This window comes from Akebia trifoliata, chromosome 16 (genome assembly GCF_017979445.1).
Source record: "Akebia trifoliata isolate Shusen 1 chromosome 16, ASM1797944v1, whole genome shotgun sequence".
NCBI classification, from domain to species: domain Eukaryota; kingdom Viridiplantae; phylum Streptophyta; class Magnoliopsida; order Ranunculales; family Lardizabalaceae; genus Akebia; species Akebia trifoliata.
The window spans coordinates 4,008,355-4,031,120 of NC_141390.1; the positions used below are offsets into that span (position 1 = coordinate 4,008,355).

Below are 22,766 nucleotides of genomic sequence, written 5' to 3' on the forward strand. Positions count from 1 at the left end.
ACTTATATAAGTCAATCAATCAACCAAACAAATAAAAATAAGAAGCTATCATTATTTTACATATGTTCAAGATCATATGGCTACATGTCAATTCATTTTTATTCCCAAACCTTTTACAACCTTAGCCATAAAATATATTAAAATTAAATAAGAAAATGTATTTGACCTCCAAAGATGATTCTAACACCCATGGTATCTCCAAGGGGTGCAACTTGGTCTGGTTCAAACCGAGAACCGAACCAAATTGATAGCTTTAGGGTGGTTTGGAACAAGTTGTGGTTCGGTTTCAGATTACAAAAATGGAGAACCAATCAATTTGGTTCGATTCTCAGATCAAGCTTGTATAGAACCGAATCAAACTAAGAACTGAACCCCTATGCAATAAATAAATATATAATAATAATAATAATAATAATTATTATTATTATAAATTATTTTAGGAGTTATGACATAGATTGGTCATCTTTTATGAATAAACTAATGATTTTTTATGGATAGATTTGTGATTTATTGTGAAAATATTGCTTATTTTATATTTGTTTTTTCAATTACTTTCAATTTATAGAATATTGGCAATCCGTAGAACTGAACAAAATCAAACCGACTTTAATTTGGTTTGGGTTGGTTTGGTTCTGGTTCTTATTTAGTGGAATCGACTTATGTCGGTTCGGTTCCAATTTGACTTCAAACTGAACCAAACCGAACCAAGTTACACCCATAACATCTCCTCATTAGATATGAAATTATTGACATAAAATATCAATGAACAATAAAACCCAATAGACAATGTAGTAAACTAAGCATCTTAATCCACTAATCCAATCAAATAGAATACAAATGTAAAACATGTTTTGACAGACAAAACTTATGGAATTATCATGTCATCGCAAATTAAAATATCATCATTTCACATATATTTTTTCTTTGCAATTTAATCATATAATTATTTAGCCATTATATCCCTGGTATGGCTAAACTGCATTATCCCATTCCGTGTATCTTTTTCGAAGGCTTTCGGGTTTTTCACCAAGGCCAATGCCCTACTTTAAATCCACTAACCCGTAAAGCCTAATAACATGATAAATCATAAAAATATAAAATTAAAAGTAGGGTATTTACATCAATTAGAGAAGAGTAAGGTCAAAGGAGGCATGCCATCTATTTGAAAAATGCATAGCTATCTCAAATATTCATTAAAATACATCAGGAGATGTATAAATTAGAATTTGCATGGGCCTATGGTATGATCATCCTCTTTGGGGTTAAAAGATAAAAGAGGGAAAGTCAATAAAGTTATAAGAGTATTTTTGGAAAAAGAGTATAAGAGTAAATGCAATAAAGTTGGAGGGATATTATTGAAAAAAAGGTACAAGATGAAATAAAATAGAGTTCAACATATATTTCTGAAAAGAGGACTAAAAAAAAAGAATAAAATTGAAATTATTTTTTAAGATGCATGCAAAATTGACAACATTGTAGAAAGGCAAACATTAGGGAAAACAAATATTATACTAGAGTTATTCGTGCCTACAACACAGACGTCTTCTTTGAGGGGTAAAAGAGGAAAAAAATAAAATTGGATGGAAATTATTAATTTGTTTTTTGAGATTAATAGGGTAAAAAACGAAAAATAGTAGTAGGTTAAAGAAGATTTATAATAAAATTAGAGAGAGTGAAGAGAAATGATAAAAAAAAGTGTGATGTAGATTGATGCGACATTTATCATACCACATGACTCTAAGCGACGTTAATCCCTCTGAATGTTGATTTTCTAACTAGAAAGTCTTCACTCGGTCAATATTCAAACATAGAATCATCGATCTTTTTCTTGTGATACACAATGTGTATCCCGAGGAAATTTTATGATTCCATGTCCATGCCACGTCGTCGGCTGAGTATTGATGGAGTGAAAATTAGAAAATCATTATTCTTATCACCCCACCTCAACAAAAGAAAAAAAAAAAGACAACTGTAGCAACCCAACTATGTCACACATTAAATAATGGTAGTAGCTTACCTAAAAACACGTGCATCCCACGTGCATTTTCCCAAAAAGAAGAAAAGGGGGCATTGTCGGAAACTAAAATAACCTTTCAAAAAGGTTGTAAGAACTAAGGTCTGAACGAGAAGCTTCCTCTCTCTCTCTCTCTCTTTGACTTGAAAGCATGAGTTGGTCTGAAAGTTTGATCTTTGGTCTCTCTCCGAGCTTTGACTTGGAAGCATTTGTTGGGATGAAAATTTGAACTTTGATCCTCCCCAATTCTAATTTGAAAGCTCTCTATTGGCGAATTGTGAAAGGGTCGTGTTGAAATCGACGAATTGCGATCGTTTCTGTGAGAACTAAGGTCGTGTTGAAATCGACGAGTTGCGATCGTTTCTGTGGTAGGTTTTTCACCTCATTTCTTCTCTTTTTCATTCTCATCTTTCACTGTTTTTAGTTTATTTTTATGGGTTTTTGTTAAAAGTTATGTTTGGTTTTTTCTTAATAAGACATGAAATGCTTTTTGTACCCTTAAATCTATATATTTTTTGTTTATTTTCAGTAATTTTTTTGGGGTTTTTTGTAGTGTTGGGTTCGACAAAAGAATGATATTGCGCCAAAGAGATCCAAACATTTCTCATTAATTTATTGTTGATTCCATTTATTCTTTTTCTTTTTCTCTTTAGGTGCTTTGAATCTGGGTTGGATGACCCATGTTGGTTTTATTTATATTTTATTAAAATTTTATTTTTCTGGGAATTTTATTTGGGACATATTGGGACCTGTTTCCCCTTTTAATTGACTTGTAGTAGTTTTCTTTTAAAAAAGAAAAAGAAAAAGAAAAAGCAGAAGGATCAATTGTAAGTTTTTCTTTTTTTCTGAGTATCTGATTGAAAGATATATATATATTGTTCTGTAATTGTTGGTGTGTATGTTGATGGGCTATTGCTAGTTCTTGTCTTTCCCTGTAAATCTATAGGTTTTTTTTTTCCCATTAAAAGGGGCTTTATTACTTGCTCTGTAAAATGGGTATTTTTTTTTTCTTATTTCGCATAAAAAAGGGCTTTATTTGCTTGTTCTGTAAAATGGGTATTTTTCTAATTAAATCATTTATGGGGTAAATTTGAATTATACCCGGAGAGATGATCTATTGCACTGTAAAGGTTGTTACTCTAATTCCTGAGGAATACTTCCTCTTTAGGAGGAGAGGGTCCACAGAATCCCAATGAAGTACTGGATCCTAAGGAGGACACCAACACAGCTGACATGTGATCTAGATGGTTGTCCTTTTGTGGGTTTTCATTTGTCTTACATATATTCTGAGTTTGAATTGGTGAACTTATCCAGATTAATCTCTCTTTTACAGATTTAAAATGCGTGCACCATCACTACTCGCTCGGTGGTTGCCTGGGCTGTTGCCTCACGACCGAGGAAGTCACAGCATCTCCACCGTTTCTGAAAAGGATTCGCATCTTGCTCCAGCCATTGAGATTCTCCCTTCAAAGGTATCTTTGACACACTACCAACACACTATTTTCTATTAAATTATGATGCAATGCTTCACAAAAAAACTGATTCATATTGTACGGTACAACTAATATATCGCATTAAATAATTTTTTTAAGAGTTTTGTTCTCTGTTGCACAGACTGCTAACCCATACAAGTATGCCGGGGAAAATGTGGATGTACAAAGTCTCAACATCTTCAAGGTATTTCAAATCATGCTCTCTTTTTTTCCCCCATTCTAGTCATAAAAATGAAATCCATTATAAGGCGTCTAGTTCTATATGGAAACACAATGTGGTTTGTGTGAAAAATGAAGCAACATAGAGAACAGACAATCGCACACAAAACACAAGGATTTACATGGTTTGATAGTGTGCCTACGTCCATAGATCAGATAAAAAATCCAATCATTATCTTCTTTTGAGTTTTACAACCCTAGAGGTCTCTAGCAAAAAAACAGGAGCAGAAAAACTGTCAAAATAGAAAACCCTTGAGAAAATATTATATAATTGCCCTTTCTGAAACCCTAAAAAATTTGGTCTCGTAGCTCAGTGTACCCCCAACAGAATACAAGACATTCACACTTCATTTTTCCCATTAACAGCTAGTGTTGGACTGTCCGAATGAAGTATCTGATTTGTGGTTTATTCACTTCTTGGGCCAGTAACAAATTTTTAAAACTCGGCTTAGAGCATAAAAGTCGCTCTTTCACTTTACAAGTTTGGCTTGACCCAGCTGATGTAAAAGACATGAATAAGTGCTCTTGGAGTATTCTATGAATTTATTTTATCTATTGATTTGTATCCATCTATTCATAAGCTTAATATGGAGATGTCTTTCGTCTATGTTGCAGGGAAGAGTTAGCGTGTCTGATATCATTGGATTCACAAGTTCAGAAATGATATCTTCAAAATCTGAAGGTATGTAAAGTGATCTCAAAATCTTAAAGTTGTTGGACTATTTTCGTCGTTCTGTTGAGTTTCAACCCTTGAAGTTTTATCTTCTGATTTTGTAGGGTCTTTAAAATCTTGGGAGAGTTCTATTGATCTTGTTAACGTCCTTAAGAATGAAATACGTGATGGGCAGCTGAGCTTTAGAGGGAAACAGGTTCTGGAGGTAATTCAACCTAAGAAAGTTATTAAAATTTTCGTGTTATGCTTTCTTTTTTATTTTGGGGACTCTATTTTATCACTCCTAATAGCATATTCAATTAGATTGCCTTTTTTTCAAAGGCTTCAACTACTAGTGACTTTGGAATTGTTAGATATCAACTTCAGACATTCATATTGTAGAATCAAGGTAAGGAGTTACCTGGATGAAGAACTTTTTTTTCATTCACTTACTATAATACGAGTGGAGCTGTCTTAGTAGCAGAAAGCTTCCTCCAAAGTGGGCTTTGCTTTTGAATTCAGTATTTCTTCTTGCATTCGTTCAATGGGTTTCATTCTATTCCTGGTTATTGTTTTCAAGTCCATGTATTTAGATCTTTATTAACATCACTTTTAATAAATTAATAGGTTTTTTTAATTAATATGAAGGCTAAATTAGTATATATTTTTCCATGTAGTTAAAGAGATCTGACACTTGGTTTCTTCCTTGAACATGTTGTTTTCATGTTTAATTCTAAAAAAACAAAAATAAAAAAAAGAGATTTAATCTTTCATTTACTATTTGTTACAGCTAGGTTGTGGCTATGGGCTCCCGGGGATTTTTGCTTGCCTAAAGGTATTTTCTGCCTCAATTTTTGGCATTGGTTTAGGAGTAGGAAATACACAATTATATATCTAACCAAAAAGTAATGGAAAGTGTTTTTTTTTTTCAAAAAAAATTCCCATTGCAAAGACCTTGGATTCAACCCCATAAAACAGTTGTGTCGCTAAAGTGAACTTGGAGGTTCAATCCCAGCTTACCCACACAAAAAGAAACAAAGGAATAACTAAGGAGAAGCAAATTTTTTTTTGAAGTGAATGTTGTTTTTAGAAACCAACGAACTTTTTTATTTTATTTTATAAATCTGATTCTTAGCTCAAAATCAATTATACAGGGAGCTTGTACAGTGCATTTTCAAGATCTGAATGCAGAAAGTGTTAGGTGCAAAACGGTACCAAATGTCCTTGCGAACCTCGAGGAGGCCCGGGATAGGCAAAGCAGACAACCTGAGAGCCCTCTGACACCATCAAGGCAAACACTGGCCCCTGAGGTCCATTTCTATGCGGGGGATTGGGAGGAACTTCACACAGTCTTGTCCGTGGTGAGGAAGGAGAATGGTTCTGAGATGACGACAGCTGGGATGCATTTGAGCTTCTCTGAGGAGGATTTCATGGATGGTTGTAGCAGTCAGGATGGCAGCATCATTGGTAATGAGTCATCGTCAAGACGATCTAGGAAACTCTCAGGAAGCCGAGCATGGGAAAGAGCTATTGAAATAGACCCGGGAGAAGGCGGGTATGATGTTATTTTGATGACTGAGATCCCATACTCAGTGACCTCCTTGAAGAAGCTGTATGCACTCATTAAAAAGGTTGGTTCATTAGTTTCTTTCTTTCTCCTTCATTCATGCTATGAGAAATAGTTGGCTTGAGAGACCCACGCCTTTGATCGCCTATGCGCCAAAGCCAAACATTGACCTGATCTAATAATACTAACCATTCCGTCTATTACATTCTTTTTGGATGATTGATGCATAGGGCAGACAATGGGTTGGGGGTGGGTTGGATGAAGCAAATATCCGAATCCTTATCCAACACTATATCCGGTTATTGTATCTGATTTTTTACCCACTTTTGCTAAGGATATTCATATCCGGCTATTTATCGAATTTTTTAAAGGATATCCGTATACGACCTTGTAACCAAATTTCAAGCAGATATCCTATATAACCTTAATTTTAGGTTATACATATATCTTATTGAGAATTTATTGTATTATACTTGGATGAACGGATATTTCGGGTTAGATGGAATGCTTATCCATTTCCGACTCTAAAAAAATTTGGATAAAATAATTACGGATAAATTTAAAGAGATTCTATTGCCACACCAACTTTGGCTAATATCTGCCCAATTCATTTGTAAATCACCAAAGAATTAGCACTCTTGGGGTGCCATTAGTAAAAGTTTTTGTGGCAATAGAAGCTCTCTAAATTTATCCAAATTCTTAGTAGGATAAAATTTCGGGTTGTGTAAGTTGGGTAAATGGATACTGTCTGACCCATTGCCAGTCCCACCGATGCAGAACATCCTGAAAAAGATATAGGCATCTGATGGTTAAGTTCATTGGATCTTGTTGGTTTTTGGAGCCAGTGATACACCGAATGGAATTTATGGACTAAAGGACATGAGTGTATATAATGCGTGTATGATTTTATATCTAGTTTCCTTTTATCAATTTACAGAATAAGTGGTTAATAGTTATACTCAACTTCTTCAGAATAGCGGTCTATCATATATGGCTTGGCATATGTTGTCTCATGGTAAGGGTTCATCCATGGATGGGCCAGCTCATGGATGTGTTGTACTCTACTGAACAAATTGATGGGACAATCCTAACCATCCAATAGATGAACTCTTTCAATGACTTGCACATTTTTATTGAATATTCAGAAGAAAAGTGATTGGATGGTTAGGATTCAGTGTGTGGCCCATCTGAGAAATTATCCTTCCATGGGGCAGTGGGGATGGTCTCAAGTGTGTGAAGCATGTGAGATCCTATCATCTATGGTGGGTTACGAGGGTTGTGCTCTTGCTTGGTTTTTCTTTTCCTGTGTTTGTAGGGAAGATCTCTTCAATGTATTGTGGATCATATGCCTAGGGTTAGGTTCAACAGTTAGGTTCAACAGTCAATGTTAGGAACCAAAATTTTTCCTATATGGGTTAAAAGTTTCGGATTGTGAGGATGATCTCTACGGTGAGGAGAAATCATCCTCACAAAAAATCAGCCCATTCTGAAATTTCTAATCCCATCAGAAGTGGTTTACAAATTAATGGTAAAAATCGACAGTCTACAATTCTTCAACTTGTAAATCACTTTTGATGGGGTTAGAAGTTTTAGAATGGGTTGATTTTTTGTGAGGATGATCTCCTCACCATAGAGATCATCCTCACAAGAGATCAGCCCAATCCGAAACTTTTAACCCTATATAAGACAAATTTTGGCTCCCACACGTTGGATGCCGAAAGAGACCTAGCCGTGTAGGGCTTGCACTTGCTACAGTTTTGAGGGGATAAACATCTCATCGAGCTACAATGTTTTTCATATTTTACCCCCCTTAATCTCAATTTTTTTTAATAATTCTTCTCCAACTTTATTTTTTTCTCGCTTTTGACCCCTTAACCCTAAAGGGGATGCCTGTGCCTGCGAACTATATATATGTAGTATTTTCCACCACATTCATTTTTCAATAATACCTTTACTTATTTTGTCTTTTAGTTAAAAAGATAAGGATATCTTAGGTTGCTACATAATAAATACATGTTACATAATCAATACTTGTTATTTACATAATAAATATTAAGGGTATTTTAGTTTTTGGATTTAAATGTTTTGTTTGTAGTAAATGCTTTGGCAATTAATGCATTTATTATATAAACAAAGATTTATTATGTGAAAGACTAATATGTTCTTATCTTTGTCACTAAAAGATAAAATGGACAAATATTATTGGAAAGTGAATGTCGTGGAAAATGCTAACGTCCCCTCGAGGTCTTGGACATTACCATTCCCATATATATTTATTCCTGTTGTTGATTTGCTAATTAGGTTATTTCTTGTCTTCTCAGTGCTTGCGGCCACCTTATGGAGTAGTGTATTTGGCTACTAAGAAGACTAATCACATTGGTTTCAATGGTGGAGCTCGGCACCTGCGAGGTCTTGTAGATGAGGAAGGGATTTTTGGTGCTCATGTGATCATGGAGACATCTGACAGAGAGACATGGAAATTCTTCCTCAAGTGAGAAAAAAAAAAATCAGAACAGGCAAATACAATCACCCCATTTCCGAGTTCTTTTCCCCATATTTGTGAAATACATATCTTTTTATTTATTTATTTAAATTTTTTTAGAGAAATTTCAATAATAGTAATAATAATAGTAAACATGGATTTGGAGAGGTTATTTGGTCAGTGAGCTTGCCATAATTTTGATGGCTACATGTGTAGAACTTATATTTTTTTTCTTTATATGATTTTATTTCATATTACAGTGTACATGTAAGGACAGTAAACTGGAGTTTGATTCTATATATATATTTTCTTCTGTAATGTCATTGTTCAGGGATTTTTGCACTTGAAGCATTTAGCCTTTGTGCGTGCGTGTGCATGTGCCCGCGTGCAAATGGACACGACTAATAGACGTGCATGTGCCCGTGGGAGTGTGGAGGTGGGCAAATTGTTTTACCTTTTGTCTTTCTCAAAACAAAATTTAGTGAAGCTGAGTTTCTTCAAACATAAAATCTAGAGCATAAATTTGCAATTTATCAAGCAATCAATGCTTTGAAACACCACGAATCAGCCTTCATTGTTCCCTCTTTTTCTGTTTCTTTTGGCTGCCCAATCTGATCATCATCATTATCCCAAATATTAATTTGATTTAATCACATTTCCATAGACATTTACCCCATTAATCCTTATTGTATATGTTCAAATTATCACAATTTACCTTATTTTATTGTTACCACTTTTCCTTATTTAACTCTCATTCTATAAAAGTGCTGTTTCTTGATTCTGTAACATTTTAGGTCTGGATGTATGGTTGCCTTGAAAATCAATGGAAAAAAAAATAAAATTTCCACACAAATCACATTCTCACTGGGAAAAAAAAATTATTTTTAGGAAAATATTCAAAATAAACTCCTGAAGTCAGATGGGAAAATCCTAATTATTACCTCATGATTGTCCTCACTCCAAAGCTAATAATCAAGCCACCTTTTGACATTTTCCTAGGTGCAACCAAATGCTGGGAAGTGATTTCTAATAAGATATATTTTCCTAGAATTTTTTTTTTAATTCAAGAAAATGTATTATCGGAAATCATATACACCCTGAATTCCAAAACCTAGCCACATGTCAGGAATGAATTTGTAAGATGACCCAGACAAAGGCAAACGTCTTCTGGGCAATTAGCTCTCAGATCATGAGGTATACTAAGGTAACTAGACCCAAATTGACCAAATAATGAGGAATATTATCACCGAATGGGTAGGTGTATTATTAGTGCCCTCAATCACTATATCTGAGCTTGTCAAACAGTTGAGATTAGAGTAGTCAATGGATTGGATCGGGTCAATCTGGGAACAAGATCCAGTAAGTATTGGATCCAACTCTTGTCAGACCATGGTTTCATCAAATCTCAATATTAGGATCCAATTTTGATCCAACAATAATTGAAATTGGATTTGATATACAAAAAACAAATATAATTAACTTCCTACATTTAAACAAACAACGAATATAATTAATATAATCACATTTTATTGGATCGGGGGCATGTTTGATCCAAAACCAATTCAACAAGATATGGTACCTAAGTCAACCAAATATTTAATCCAGGTCCAAGTTATTGGGTCGGAATGGATAGGATTTTAGGTCATTGACAGTTCTATGGTGAGTATTATATCCGGACTTTACGTTGAATAAAATTTGAAGTACAAAATTAACCCTACTATAGATTGGATTTGAACTAAATTTCATCTTTAATATATAAAATAAAATAAAATATATTTATCATTCTCTTTATAATTAACATGTGCAACATCAAGAGTTCTTTACTAATTGGTTCTATTTATTTATTTATTATGAATTTATTTGGATCTAATCATGCATACAAAAACCACCTTTGAAAATCGAACAATGATTTTCTGACTCCCCCCCCCCTCACGGAACGGTAGCTCATTTGCCTCGGGATACGCAGAACCATAAATTATTTTCTTGTGTATCCCGAAGCAAATGATCTACAGCTCTGTGATGGGGGCATCAGATTATCACAACTCTGGAAAATATGGTTTGACATTACTCCAATGCAAATGTAAAGTTGTGGGTCCAAAGTATGTAGAAGATGCAAACATGCAAAATGCAAGAAAGGAAAATCTAATCGAGGAGCAGTCTATAATAAAAAGTAGATACTGTGCACATATATATGGAATTACCAAAAGAAAAAAAAAAAAAAAAAAAACTATTATCTTCATGTAAGTCACAGTTCCTGCTTGAATCTTTGTTCTGTAAGGTTTAATACAATTGGACCGGAAAAATTACCTAGTGTTGGTTCTTTGAGTCTTAGTAAAAGGGGATCACCATTCTGATTACTGTTGTCAGAATCCACCCTAAATTTGAACAAGAACAGAGAAAAATTGATCAAAAGTAATTCTTCATGCAAGATAATCATTTCCATCTGATTTTGTAATTTTTCAGAGGTACCAACACTAATGCAATTGTGGATGACTGCAAAATAAAAGCTGGAAAAAGAAAGGCTAGTACTGAAGAATTTACTTACTGTTACAAGTCACTTGGTCTGCTTTGATTTTCTGTTAGTCTTCTCCACACCATATTTCCACAATGCAGGAGAGTCAAGATCACCATGAAATAAAGGATAGGGATTCCAACCACACAACCTCCAGATGCGAGATTAATCAGCGTCTGAGATGGAAGTTAACATCAATCAGAAGTCGGAACAGTAGAGGAAAGCTAAAGTTATAAACTGAAACCTTACATCAACATATTTGCAGGGAAAAAAATAATTATACCACTAAACTGGTAATGTAATATTAATAAGATGACGAATCATTTTATACTGTAGTACTTTTGTCACAGTTCTATTGGTTGGGTGTCACACCCGCACTAGTGCACTGTTGGCTGGACCCGTGTTTGATCTGGCACATCATGCACACGTGTGTGCAGCTGGGCTCGTGGTTGCAGGAGGAATAGCCAGGGGTGGTGAAGTTTGTCCCACATCGCCCAGGGAGCTATAGGTAGTTCAACTCTCTTACCTCGTAACAAAGAGTTTTAAAGGCGTGAGGAAAAACCCAAAGCGGACAATATTGTTAACTGGTCCAGCGTGGGGTGTTACATTAACAGTAGACAGATCAACCCCTTTCTAAAAGGATAGGGAGGGATGGACCATTGGATGTACCACTACATGCATAGTACACCACACATTTATCCAACAATAGCAACCCTTCCTTGGAGTTTGGAGGAAGTAGATGCATTCACACTTCAATGTTGCAGTTCAATGTTTAACTTGGTTGAAAGACGGCTTGAGTTAGGTCAATAAAAAAGATCATATCCTATTGGGCATTCTGTGATCATTAAATCCTCCAACCTTTCTATTTTCACAATAAAATATTATACTCACAAAATGAAAAAAATAAAATTCTTGGGAATTATAGAAATAAAACTGAGCTGCTTCAAGGATGGGATATGAGAGCTTGACTCAACACATGGCACCCATGCAGAACGGGCATATTAATGGTGAACCCAACCTTGCTATAACTGGGTCATGTATAGTACCATAGACGTAATCAAGAAAGCTTTTTTCCTTCTCCAATTCCTACTATACCACTATATCCTATGGAGTCAACAATAGATATCTATTTGAAAATTCAGGAAAGGTCAATCTCCATGTGTAATATAACTATTTCAAGTGAATTAAGACTGAAAGAGATATAAATCAAGACAGTCGTCAATGGATAGTTTTTGGTCGTTCTTTTCCCCTAATTAAAGGGTTCCTTTTGATCTCGGGTTTTATTAGTTATTATTATTTATTTAGTTAGTGCACCTTACGGATGCATGTAGGCAAAGATGAATTTTCATACTGCACTACAGATACGAAACATGGACTGAAATTATAATTGAAGAGTGGATAATTACCATCATTGCTGCAACCAAATGAATTACAGGAACAAATATTTGGTCTATTTTCTTCCCTTCCGCATAGCCGTTGAAAGCTATAACCATTGAGAAGGTATGAATTGTAACAAATCCAAGACAAATAATTGCTGCCAAGCAGAAGAAAAATCTGTCACCGAAAAAAGAAAGAAAAGAAGCAGCTGCACTAGAAGTCTAGAGCAATATTCCAACAATAATAATCAGAAGAAAACCACTTTCCTTAGTAAGATTTTAAGCCTTATTTATCAAAAATAAGAAAGATTTAAAGTCTTACAAAGAGTAGTTTTGCTCAAATGGATTACCACATTAGCAATCTAATACCAGAGCCCTCTAGATTTCATGGAAAAACTCAGAGGGCACGCTATTTACACTCACTTTTTTGCTCGCCACACCCACTCAAACATTAAATGTCAATAATATGCAAGTATGTAAATACCCTTTTGGATTTTATTATGTTTTACTGCATACATCCCTACCCAACACTCACCGAACAAACGCAACTTTTCCCTCCTAGTGATTCAAAGCATATCAAACCCTACCGAAACATCCATATAGAAAAATCCAATCAAAGTTCAATCGAATTCACATGACCAATCGATTTTTCTTCAGAGATCATCAAACGATTGTGTTTTGATCCATTTGTGGGGACAATATTCATTAAAATCTGATTTTTTTTTTAAAATACCATTACTTAATACAATTAAGCATTTTGATAGATAAAAGTGAGTTTTTATCCTTTATTTTCATCATCTTTTATTCTTGGAATTGTTTTTAATCATTTTGCAAAAGAAACCATGTTAAAAATCGATTTTATGTTTATCATTTGCATCAGTTTTATTTTTCTTCAAAATTTCCAGTACGTTCGGTAAGTCAGGACCAAACTCATCAGCCCTATTCCGGTAGGTACATACTGAATGCATTTTTCAAATGAAATCCCCATGTAAAGAACTGTTTGGTGTGTACCTACTATATGATAGCATATTTTTTAGTATGTTTCTACCGAATTTATCATTAGATCGGTAGTTACATACCAAACAATTCTTCACCAAGATCCCATGTGAAAAATGTTCGGTACGTTATTACCGAACCTTTTTGAAAATGTTCGGTATGTAATTACCGAAAATTATTGAAAGGCCTGGTAGGTTACTGCTTGTTTTCAAATAAATCGGTGGGTGAAACTAACAGAAATTTTTTTGTTGCATACACCCACAAGTACAGTGGGTTTAAGCAATAAGTGGGTGTAGCAAGCAAAAAAGTGGGTGTAGATAGCCCACGCTAAAACTCATATCCAAAAACAAAAAAAATAATCTTTTGGGCTTGATCCAAGGTTTTGAAAATTGATGGCTATTGAACTTCCACCTAACTCCCAAATTTAAAATTAAAATTCAACAGTGAAAAATAACTTTTATTGGAATTTTTTTTATTCAAAGAGCATAGAATTTTGTCCTCTACAATCCTAAAGCATCGGATCATGATTTTGGATGCCCCAAGTTGAGCCCAAGGACCCTTAGTAAGGCTAGTCAGACTCAATAATAATGGCTGTAAACAATTCACTAAAAGCATTGAAAATTAATTTTAGCAAACCCATTTCAAATTCTTACCCAAACAGATATTGAGAGAAGTTAGGCTTCAATAGATTCTGTTCTAGATATACTTTAATCAATCTCAGGGTTCATCAAATTTAGTGAAAACAAATGACGTGCTACTAAGAAAGGGATGACTAACCAGAAACAAGAAAAAATGGAATCCGTGAGCACCTATCGACATAAAATGTTGCTGGACCAAATGCAGGCGTTAAGAGGCTAAGACAGAAAAAGACAGCATGGGCCACACCATGGCCCATCCCACCAGCTGCATATCATTGAATTGACGTAAGCAAGCCAATCAGACTAATGAGGAAGCAAATTGAAACACAAGAGCATCATATTACTACCATGAAAATTCCAAAGTCACCATGTGAACGGGACACCTATACATTCAACCGCTTGACAAAATGCACGTGAAGAGAGGTTGGAAGGTAGGGTATCAACATTAAATGAGTCCCGACATATGGCTATCATGACTAAATATCAGCCCAACTGAATAATCATAATACCAAAGCATCCGAACTTTTGACATTTAGTCAGCTAATTGAGTCACATTTGGCCTCAATTAGTACGGGACCGATATGTTAAAAAAGAACCGGGGACCAATAAATTTGTATTCACTAATGAAAATCAGTGAAAGTGATTAAAAGATGGCCCAATAATATATGTAGGAAACATAGAATGAAATATCAAATACAATATAGTTCAGATACCAAAATTTTCTGAATGAAGGCCTTACTCATTGACCTTAATAAACTTGAGTATGAACTGTCAGGCATCTCTTTTGTGCAATGAGTACATAAACGTTAACTATTGCAAATCATTGTTAATGAAATTTTACTTCTTTCAATGGCAGCTAATGAATTTCAACCTCATTTTCTAACAGCAATTGAATTTTAATTAATACGAAAGAAAAAAAAGTACTTAAAAGGGTAAAATAAATAAAATGCACTTATAGGGAAAAATATCTACTGCTATCTCAGGCATTCTAGCAAGAGAATTTTAGCTAACAAGCCAGTTACTGTGTTAGCTTCCCTAAGCACATGTTTAAAACCATCATCCAACTTTTTTGTAGTTCTAAATAAACCTTTGGCTTTTCAAAGTTGAAGATCTTATGTTTCTTGAGATTGTTATTCAGGAAATTCAAAATTTGGATATTTGAACCACACACTTTTTATTTTGAGAATGTGGGAAAAGTTTAGAGTTGGATAAAATGCTAAACGGAAGTGGAAGATAAACTGCTTCTTTTCCAATAGATATAAAACATTTAGGGTTTGTTTAATAGCATGGAAAATCATTTTCCATGGAATTTGAAATTCATGGGAAAATGGTTAGGGTGGAAAAATCAAATTCTATTGTTTAAGCACATCTAGGACATCTAGGAAAATACCAGGGAAAATATATTAGAGGAGAGAGAGAGAAGAAGAAGAAGAAGAGATAAGATTTTTAATTTGGGGTGGATTCATTTTTCCCATGAGGATAGGTGGGAAAATGAAATCCACACTTTGCTTTTTTTTTTTTGTTTTTTTTCTGTTTAGTAAATCCACACTTTGTTAGATTTTTGGATAGGGTTGGAAATCCATTTTCTAAGGAATAAAACCAATCAAACACCTGGAAAAAGGGATTTCCCACCAATTTTCCACGTGCAATCAAACATACCCTTATAAAATATAGTATAGAAAGGAAAAAAAAAAAAAAGATTTTAACTATAGTTTTGGAGTCATCAAGAAGCTAAACGTTCAAGTAGTAAGCATCAAAAGCAAAAGGCACAACCAGTTGCTCAAATTCATTTAGCATCAGAGAAATCCATTGATAATAGTCAATTTAGTACACCAGGTTCTGTGTTTTACATTACCAGTAGAAGTTATTTTCACGATGGAAGAGAACCATAAAAACATCTTCAAAGCTTACCAAGGGCAATTTGCATCTTATCTGTCAGAAAAAGGCGGGGTTTCTGAACTCTATCGGCAAAATTGTCCAGGATATCTTCCAACCTCCTAAATAGAAGAAGTGTTAACAGGAAGCAAGTTATCAAATTGCAATATCAAACACATTTTCTAGCACATTACATAAAAAAGAAAGAATACTTTGGTGACATTGTTATCTGTCAACGATATACCTACATGACTGTCAAACACCGATCTCCTAACTCTATATACACATCTTGATAAACACAAGCAGTATGTTCTCGAAAAAACCAATTCTATAAGAAACTAAAGGGTGCTTTTCTCATGCCGTGAAGAATCACATCCTGAAAAAATGGAGACCCAGATAGCTTTGTGTAAGCCTATAAGATGAATTAGCTACACAAAACTAAAGGGTAACAAATAGGTATGGATTCAAGAGAGTGGGGGGGTACGATGGTTCCCAAAAAGTCTAGGACAGAGTGTAAGGAGGATTCCAAAGCAACTTGGGTGAAATACAGCTGTATTCTCAAGCATATTCTGCACAGATCGCATGCATGCTCAACAATTTGGACCATCGAAATGTTAGGCCAACATTAAAAGGGCCACAAAAAAAAAAAAAAAACAAATTAAAGAAAAGTAGGGAATGCTTCATGCAGAAAATTAACAGATTGGACAATGGTGATTGTCCTGTCCTGTAAGTGCAATGTATAGGCCAAGGTCCAGCAACATCTGGACATCAAAAATTGCCATGTAGTCATGGCTCAGATGGTATCTATTATACAAAACATCCTGTTTTATCTAGTTATCAGTAGGTTCAAAGTTTTGTCTTATTCCAGAATGTTTAGGCCTAAATATTCATGTTTTTGATATACAGGAATGAAACATAGCAATTTCAAAGGTATTGCAATGTTTTAGAATGTTTGCAAAACACTAAGATGTATTGGCACATATGGAAATTTGAATGTTTCATAGTATTTTGAACGTTTACCAACACATGTCAAATGCAATGTTTCATACTTAATCAATCACTGAAGCAAATTTCTAACTTAGAAAAAAATTATCAAACAAAAAAAAAAATTGTAACTTTGAAGATCCATCAATCAAAGGAAAAGGTTTTTTACAATATTATATGTATGCAATAAATGAAATGTTTTGAGGTGAGTGTGTTTGTTTAAGAACATTTCAAAGCATTTCCAGTAAGTATCCAGGCAATTTGATTTTTTGTGAATACCATACTGTCTTGTACAATAGGTCTTGTTCCATCAACTGACCAATACACTGAATGACACCAAGATTTTAAAACACAGGGATGAGTAAAACATCCCAAACCATGATTGAAACTCACCCCACTCATTCATTTTTCCATTTCTTTGATTGATTCTACCCCACTCAAATCGACGGATTTCATCTAAACATAGTAACATGCAAAGAACAAAAGATTCTCAAATAATAATAAAAAGTCCATAACCAAACATTCCTAATAAAATAATACAAAATCTTTATAACATACTTGTAAACCTTCCAGAAGAGAACACGGAGAGCTTCTTGAAAACCAACAGATGTGATTATAAGAATAGCATACGGCCACCAAGCCGTTGTTTTCAGGGGAAGAAAAGCCCTCCATACTCCAGACAGAACGATCAAACTTACAAGCCATAGCAGTGTACTGCATCCATTAATTACACCAAAACCCATATGTTTACCAACATAAGCACCGCATTTTTCTTTTCATTTGACAAGGAAAATAGTTCAAAAAATACAGTAATACCTTCCATTTTATCAAAATTGAAAGTTTATTTGTTTTAAAGGGCTTCCTTATTGCAACCATAAAGAAAATCTGATAGAAAATCCTAGAAATGTTTTAAAATATTACATCAAATAGCAGCAAAGCCAACTAGATTTACTACATTTCTCAGAAATAAGCTACATTGCAGTTAGAATCTAGAATTATCCATTAAATTCCGAAAAACAAAATCTAGAAAATATATGGATTATAACTAATTAAGTTAATTGTGAAAGATTTTGATCAAATTTAATCGAAAATTCACCCAAAATTTCTAACAATTATAAAGAAAAAACTGATAGAGAGAGCGAACCCGAACCCTAAAAATATTGCATAAGTAACAACAAAGCAAACCTGATTTACAACATTTCTCTTAAATAAGCTACATTGTAGTTATAACCTAATGCTACCTACTGAATCATCCATTAAATTTCGAAAAAAATCTAGAAAAGCATGGAGATTTGGACGAATTAGGTCAATCGAGCAAATTTTTTTTTATCATTGCACTGCCAGAATCCGTGTTGTATATTTGAAAAAGGTTGATTTTGAATTCAATAGAAAATTCACTCAAAATTTATTGCAAATAAAGAAGAAAAAAATCTTATAGAAAACCCTAGAAACGTCAGCCAACCTAATTTAATACATTTCTCAGAAATGAGCCAACCTAATTTGCTAAAACATCCATTAAATCTCAAAAAATGTAGAAAATACATGGATTTTGAAGAATTAGATTGATTGAGCAAGATTTTGATCAAATTAAATCGAAAATTCAGTAAAAATTTGGGAGGGGAATGGATAAGAACACGTACCTTGAGAGCACAGTGAGAATCAAGAAGGGTTTTTTGGAGATTACAGAGATGAAGAGAGAGAGGGAAGGACCTAAGGCTAGCAAGGCGTACCCTAACCCTGCGGCCGCAGTCATGCTGTCTGTGTGCTCGTCGCTCTTCGCTCACTCACCGTAAAGAGGAACACCAAACAATTTTCAATTTTGTAAGACTTTTCTTCTTCTCAACTCTCAAGATTCATGACTTAACTAACTCCTGTATCTCGTATCGTCCCAGTTGACTCGACAAGTTAAATCATTTAACTCGATTTTGAATTATCTTTAGAAGAATGATTTCCTATTTAGAAAGTCTTCACTCTGTTCCCTTGAGATACACAAATGCAAATCCCCATAAAAGATGAGCATTTGTGTATATAGAGGAAAATGATCTATGGTTCCGTGTCCGTAACATGTCAATCGAGTATTGGTCGAGTGAAGACTTTCTAGTTAGAATATCAACACTCATATCTTTACTATTACAATCGAGATAAATTAATGCCCCCTATGACCTACGCCCCCATCACAGAACTTTAGATCATTTGCTTTGGGATACACAAGAAAAAGATTTATGGTTCTATATATTCCGAGGCAAACAATCTACGGTTCTATGATGGGGGTGTGTATTAGAGAGGGGGGGGGGGTCAGAAAATCATTATACTTATCTTTACTATTAAAGTCGTGATAATTTGATGCCCTCCTTTGACATACGTCCCATCACAAAACCCTAGATAATTTGCTTTGGGATACACAAGAAAAAGATTTATGGTTTTGCGTATCTAGAGGCAAATGATCTATGATTTTGTGATGGGGCGTATATCAAAGTGGGGCATCAGAAAATCATTATTCTTATTATTATATTGAGATAATGAGCAGTAAATAAGAGTGCACATCAGATTAGGCCAAACTAGGAATCGACCTGAACCCCTGCATTTAGGGTTGGATTGGTTTGATTTTATAGACGGTCAGTTTGGTTTTGGATTGAAAATTTGAAGAACTAATTGATTTGGTTCGATTCACAATTCAGGGGTGTCTCAGAACCGAACCAAACCAAGAATTGAACCAATATTCATTATATTAAATATAATATATGTGTATTACATTTAATATGTAACACCTCTTTAATCATCATTCTCTTTTTTCTCAATAAAAGAAATGAGCTTACTTGATTGGCAAATTGAGAGTGTTGACAAATCATTTTTTGTACAAATTTAGAGTTTTTGACACATCAAATGCTGAAAAATTGTCATTTTCCACGAAATTTCAAAATTTTCCTAATTTTCCATGTTATCAAATATTCCCTTAATTTTCATTTTTATTTTGTATTGGGATGTACAAGACATTTGTTGATGGTCATATTTCTCTTTTGTGAGACATTTGTTTTTATTTTATTTTATGGTAGATTTTTATTTGAATATATTTTTGGAAGTGCAAGGTGTAACATGGCAAAATGATATTTGATATTTCATCTTGTATGAGTAACATTTCTTTTTCCCATTCACTATGAATCTGTGGGGGATTGTTAAAATTTTTATAGTTTTATCATATAATCTTTTTTTTTATGTTTTGTATGTTTTGTTGGGGACAATGTTTGAACTTAAGACCTCTTGAGTATTATTTGTAAAGTGTAGAGATTTTCTCAATTGTTGAAACATAACTTAAAAGTGATTTCCCTATTTTTTGTATAAGTTGAAAGTCAAATATTCTCTTAGTTTTCTTGTTTGTGAGAATTATAGAGACAACTCTTCTAAATTTTACTCTCACAGCGGATAAATACAAGAGTGGTGCTCACCTAATAAAGGATCTTACTCTCTCATTTGCTTGGATGCGGATGAGAAAGATAATGAGCCTCTCACTCACATGGGGGCCCAGGACATCATGATACTACAGTCCATTGTGTTTGGGGCCAACCTCACGTGGATACGTGTGAAAGACCCACTTTTGCTAAAATTTGATTGATCCATTTTACTATAAGATCCATTGCTTTATTTCATTTTATCTGTTGATTTAACTAATCGTTATTACTAATGTGTGTTGACCGTTTGGATCTTTCAACGTTTAGTAAGGGGTCATTTAAGGCCCAAACGTCTCTCTCTCTCTCTCTTTTTAATCCATTAATTCGTTAAGCTTTTTTGGACTGTTAGACTTTCCACTATATTAAAGAAGTGTGCCCTAGAGGTTAGTGCACATAAAATAACTTTCTAATATCTTACTTCTTCTCCTCTGTTCAAGTTACTTTAAATCTCTTGCTGTTCATATTAGACCAATCGAGTTAGTTGTAGACCTGCTACTTTCGAGTGCACGATTAATAGGATCATGACTGTTGAATCTTAGAAATCAACCGCCAAAGCCTTTTGCACTATAGATATCATCCTAAAAGGGCGCAAATTTGGTTTTAAGGATAATGGCTCTTCTGTGCCTCAATCACATCAAAATCGATAAGTTTTTTTCAATCTATACTTTCTACAATCTATTTTTTGGATTTAGAAAATTTATTTCAAAAACACAGAATATCTCCAACAATCTTAAAATCAAATTATCTTTATATTTTGCTTATTGAGACATGGATTTTAAACTTGAACACATGAAACCAAACCTACTAAAACTAGAACTATTTAACGAAAATTTTATCGAAGATGGAGCCAAAAAATGTTCTTCCTTGAATCCCTAAATGTTTTATTTGTTCTGAAGAAAAAAATTTGATAAAAATAGATCCCAACTTGCAAAATTGGAACAAAACTGACGGGATTTGTAAAAATTACACTTTATTTTGTCTTGTAAACACCCTGTATGACATTTACTGTATGTATGAGACATCTAGAGAATTGTGAGGAACTTTAGAGGAAAAATATGTGACTAAAAATGTAGGGGTTAAAAAATATGTAGTAAAAACATTTTTAGAGTTTGTAATTGTTGATGGAAAATTGATTATGGACCAAGTGAACGAATTTAATATTGTTCACGAATTAACCTATGAAGGCATTAAATTGCCTAAACAATTTGTAGTATCGTCATTTATTGAGAAAATTTCTCTTAAAAAGGTAAAGCAATTTTGATACTCTAATATTCAAAAAAAAAAAAAAAAAATCAAATTTTTAGTTTTAAAAATTAAATAGAAATTGATTCAAACTAGGATTCTACTCCATGAATTATTTTTAATTTAAAAACTAAAAAGAAATTAATGTCAGGAAAGACTCTATCCCACAATTTATTTATTTATTTTTTTCAATTTTAAAATAAATAAACATGATGTCCAAGTAGGATTCTATCCCACATTTTTCTTATATAAAAATATAAAAAGTACGTCACGTTTTTCTTATATAAAAATATAAAAAGTACGTCTGTATTATTATTATTATTATTATTTTTTAATTTTAAAAAACAAATAGAAGTTTACTCTATGTAGGATGCTATCCCATGTTTTTTTTTTTTTTTTCAAATTACAAAACAAATAAAATTAACAGCAAGTAGGACTATATCCCACAATTTTTTTTTCTGTTTAATTTAAAAAATAAATAGAAATTAAAGCCATGTAGGATACTATCCCACGTTTTTCTTATATTTAAAAAATAATTAAAAATACATTTTAAAAATATTTAGCCTCTACTTCTCCTAAAAAGCCAAAACATTTTTGGTATGCCAATATTTAAAATAAAGTATATATATTTTTTAATTTCAAAAAATAAATAGAAATTAGCTCCAAGGACTATTCTATTCCACCATTTTTTTTTTAATTGAATGAATAAGTAGAAATTAATTCCAGATTTCATATGTATATATTATAAAATCTTCAGCAATGTTTTTTTTTTCCTCCCTTCTATAAATCTAATGTTAGATGAAAAAAAAAATTTATTATTTCTTTCAACAATACCATAACTTATTTAGTTTTTTTTTTTTGTTGAATTTATAATTGTTTATAAATTCATATTTAGGAGATAATTATTAATAAAACTATTTTTAAACATGTTCAAAAATATTCTTTTATAGTATTTCACGTACATTCTATTAGTTTAATTTAATAATTCAATAATTATTTATTAAATAAAAATATAAGAAAAAACAATTTAAATTAAATTATTGACAAAAAAACATACTAATTAGTAAATATCAGAGAGACGTGTTATTGAGAGAGAGAGGTGTAAAGTTAGGACCTAGGAATAAAAATAATTATTTATTTATTTTTAAATTAAATAATTGATGGAGAAACTTACAAATTAATAAAAATAATATTTTATATTTAATTTAATAATTATATTTATTAAATAAGAACGTAAGAAAAATCAATTTAAATTAAGTAATTGACGGAA

General features: G+C 33.1%; 2 protein-coding genes across 3 annotated transcripts; one reads left to right on the top strand and one right to left on the bottom strand.

Moving 5' to 3' along the window:
- The first annotated feature begins 2,100 nt into the window (after positions 1 to 2,100).
- LOC147382334 (S-adenosyl-L-methionine-dependent methyltransferases superfamily protein) lies at positions 2,101 to 8,745 on the top strand. The gene is made up of 8 exons (XM_086427421.1): positions 2,101 to 2,382; positions 3,348 to 3,486; positions 3,629 to 3,691; positions 4,342 to 4,408; positions 4,504 to 4,604; positions 5,169 to 5,213; positions 5,533 to 6,009; positions 8,267 to 8,745. The coding sequence occupies exons 2-8, from the start codon at positions 3,355 to 3,357 to the stop codon at positions 8,438 to 8,440; spliced, it is 1,059 nt and encodes a 352-aa protein (XP_086283547.1). The 5' UTR covers positions 2,101 to 2,382; positions 3,348 to 3,354; the 3' UTR covers positions 8,441 to 8,745.
- Positions 8,746 to 10,553: 1,808 nt separating this feature from the next.
- LOC147382335 (gamma-secretase subunit APH1-like protein) lies at positions 10,554 to 18,651 on the bottom strand. 2 transcript variants are annotated; one of them, XM_086427422.1, is made up of 7 exons: positions 18,449 to 18,650; positions 17,367 to 17,522; positions 15,861 to 15,946; positions 14,089 to 14,214; positions 12,346 to 12,473; positions 10,973 to 11,115; positions 10,554 to 10,802 (listed from the first exon to the last, which is right to left on the bottom strand). In XM_086427422.1, the coding sequence occupies exons 1-6, from the start codon at positions 18,559 to 18,561 to the stop codon at positions 10,975 to 10,977; spliced, it is 750 nt and encodes a 249-aa protein (XP_086283548.1). In that variant the 5' UTR covers positions 18,562 to 18,650; the 3' UTR covers positions 10,554 to 10,802; positions 10,973 to 10,974. The 2 variants fall into 2 exon arrangements, with proteins under 2 accessions (XP_086283548.1, XP_086283550.1); XM_086427424.1 differs by lacking the exon at positions 14,089 to 14,214 and having other exon boundaries at positions 18,449 to 18,651.
- Positions 18,652 to 22,766: the final 4,115 nt, after the last annotated feature.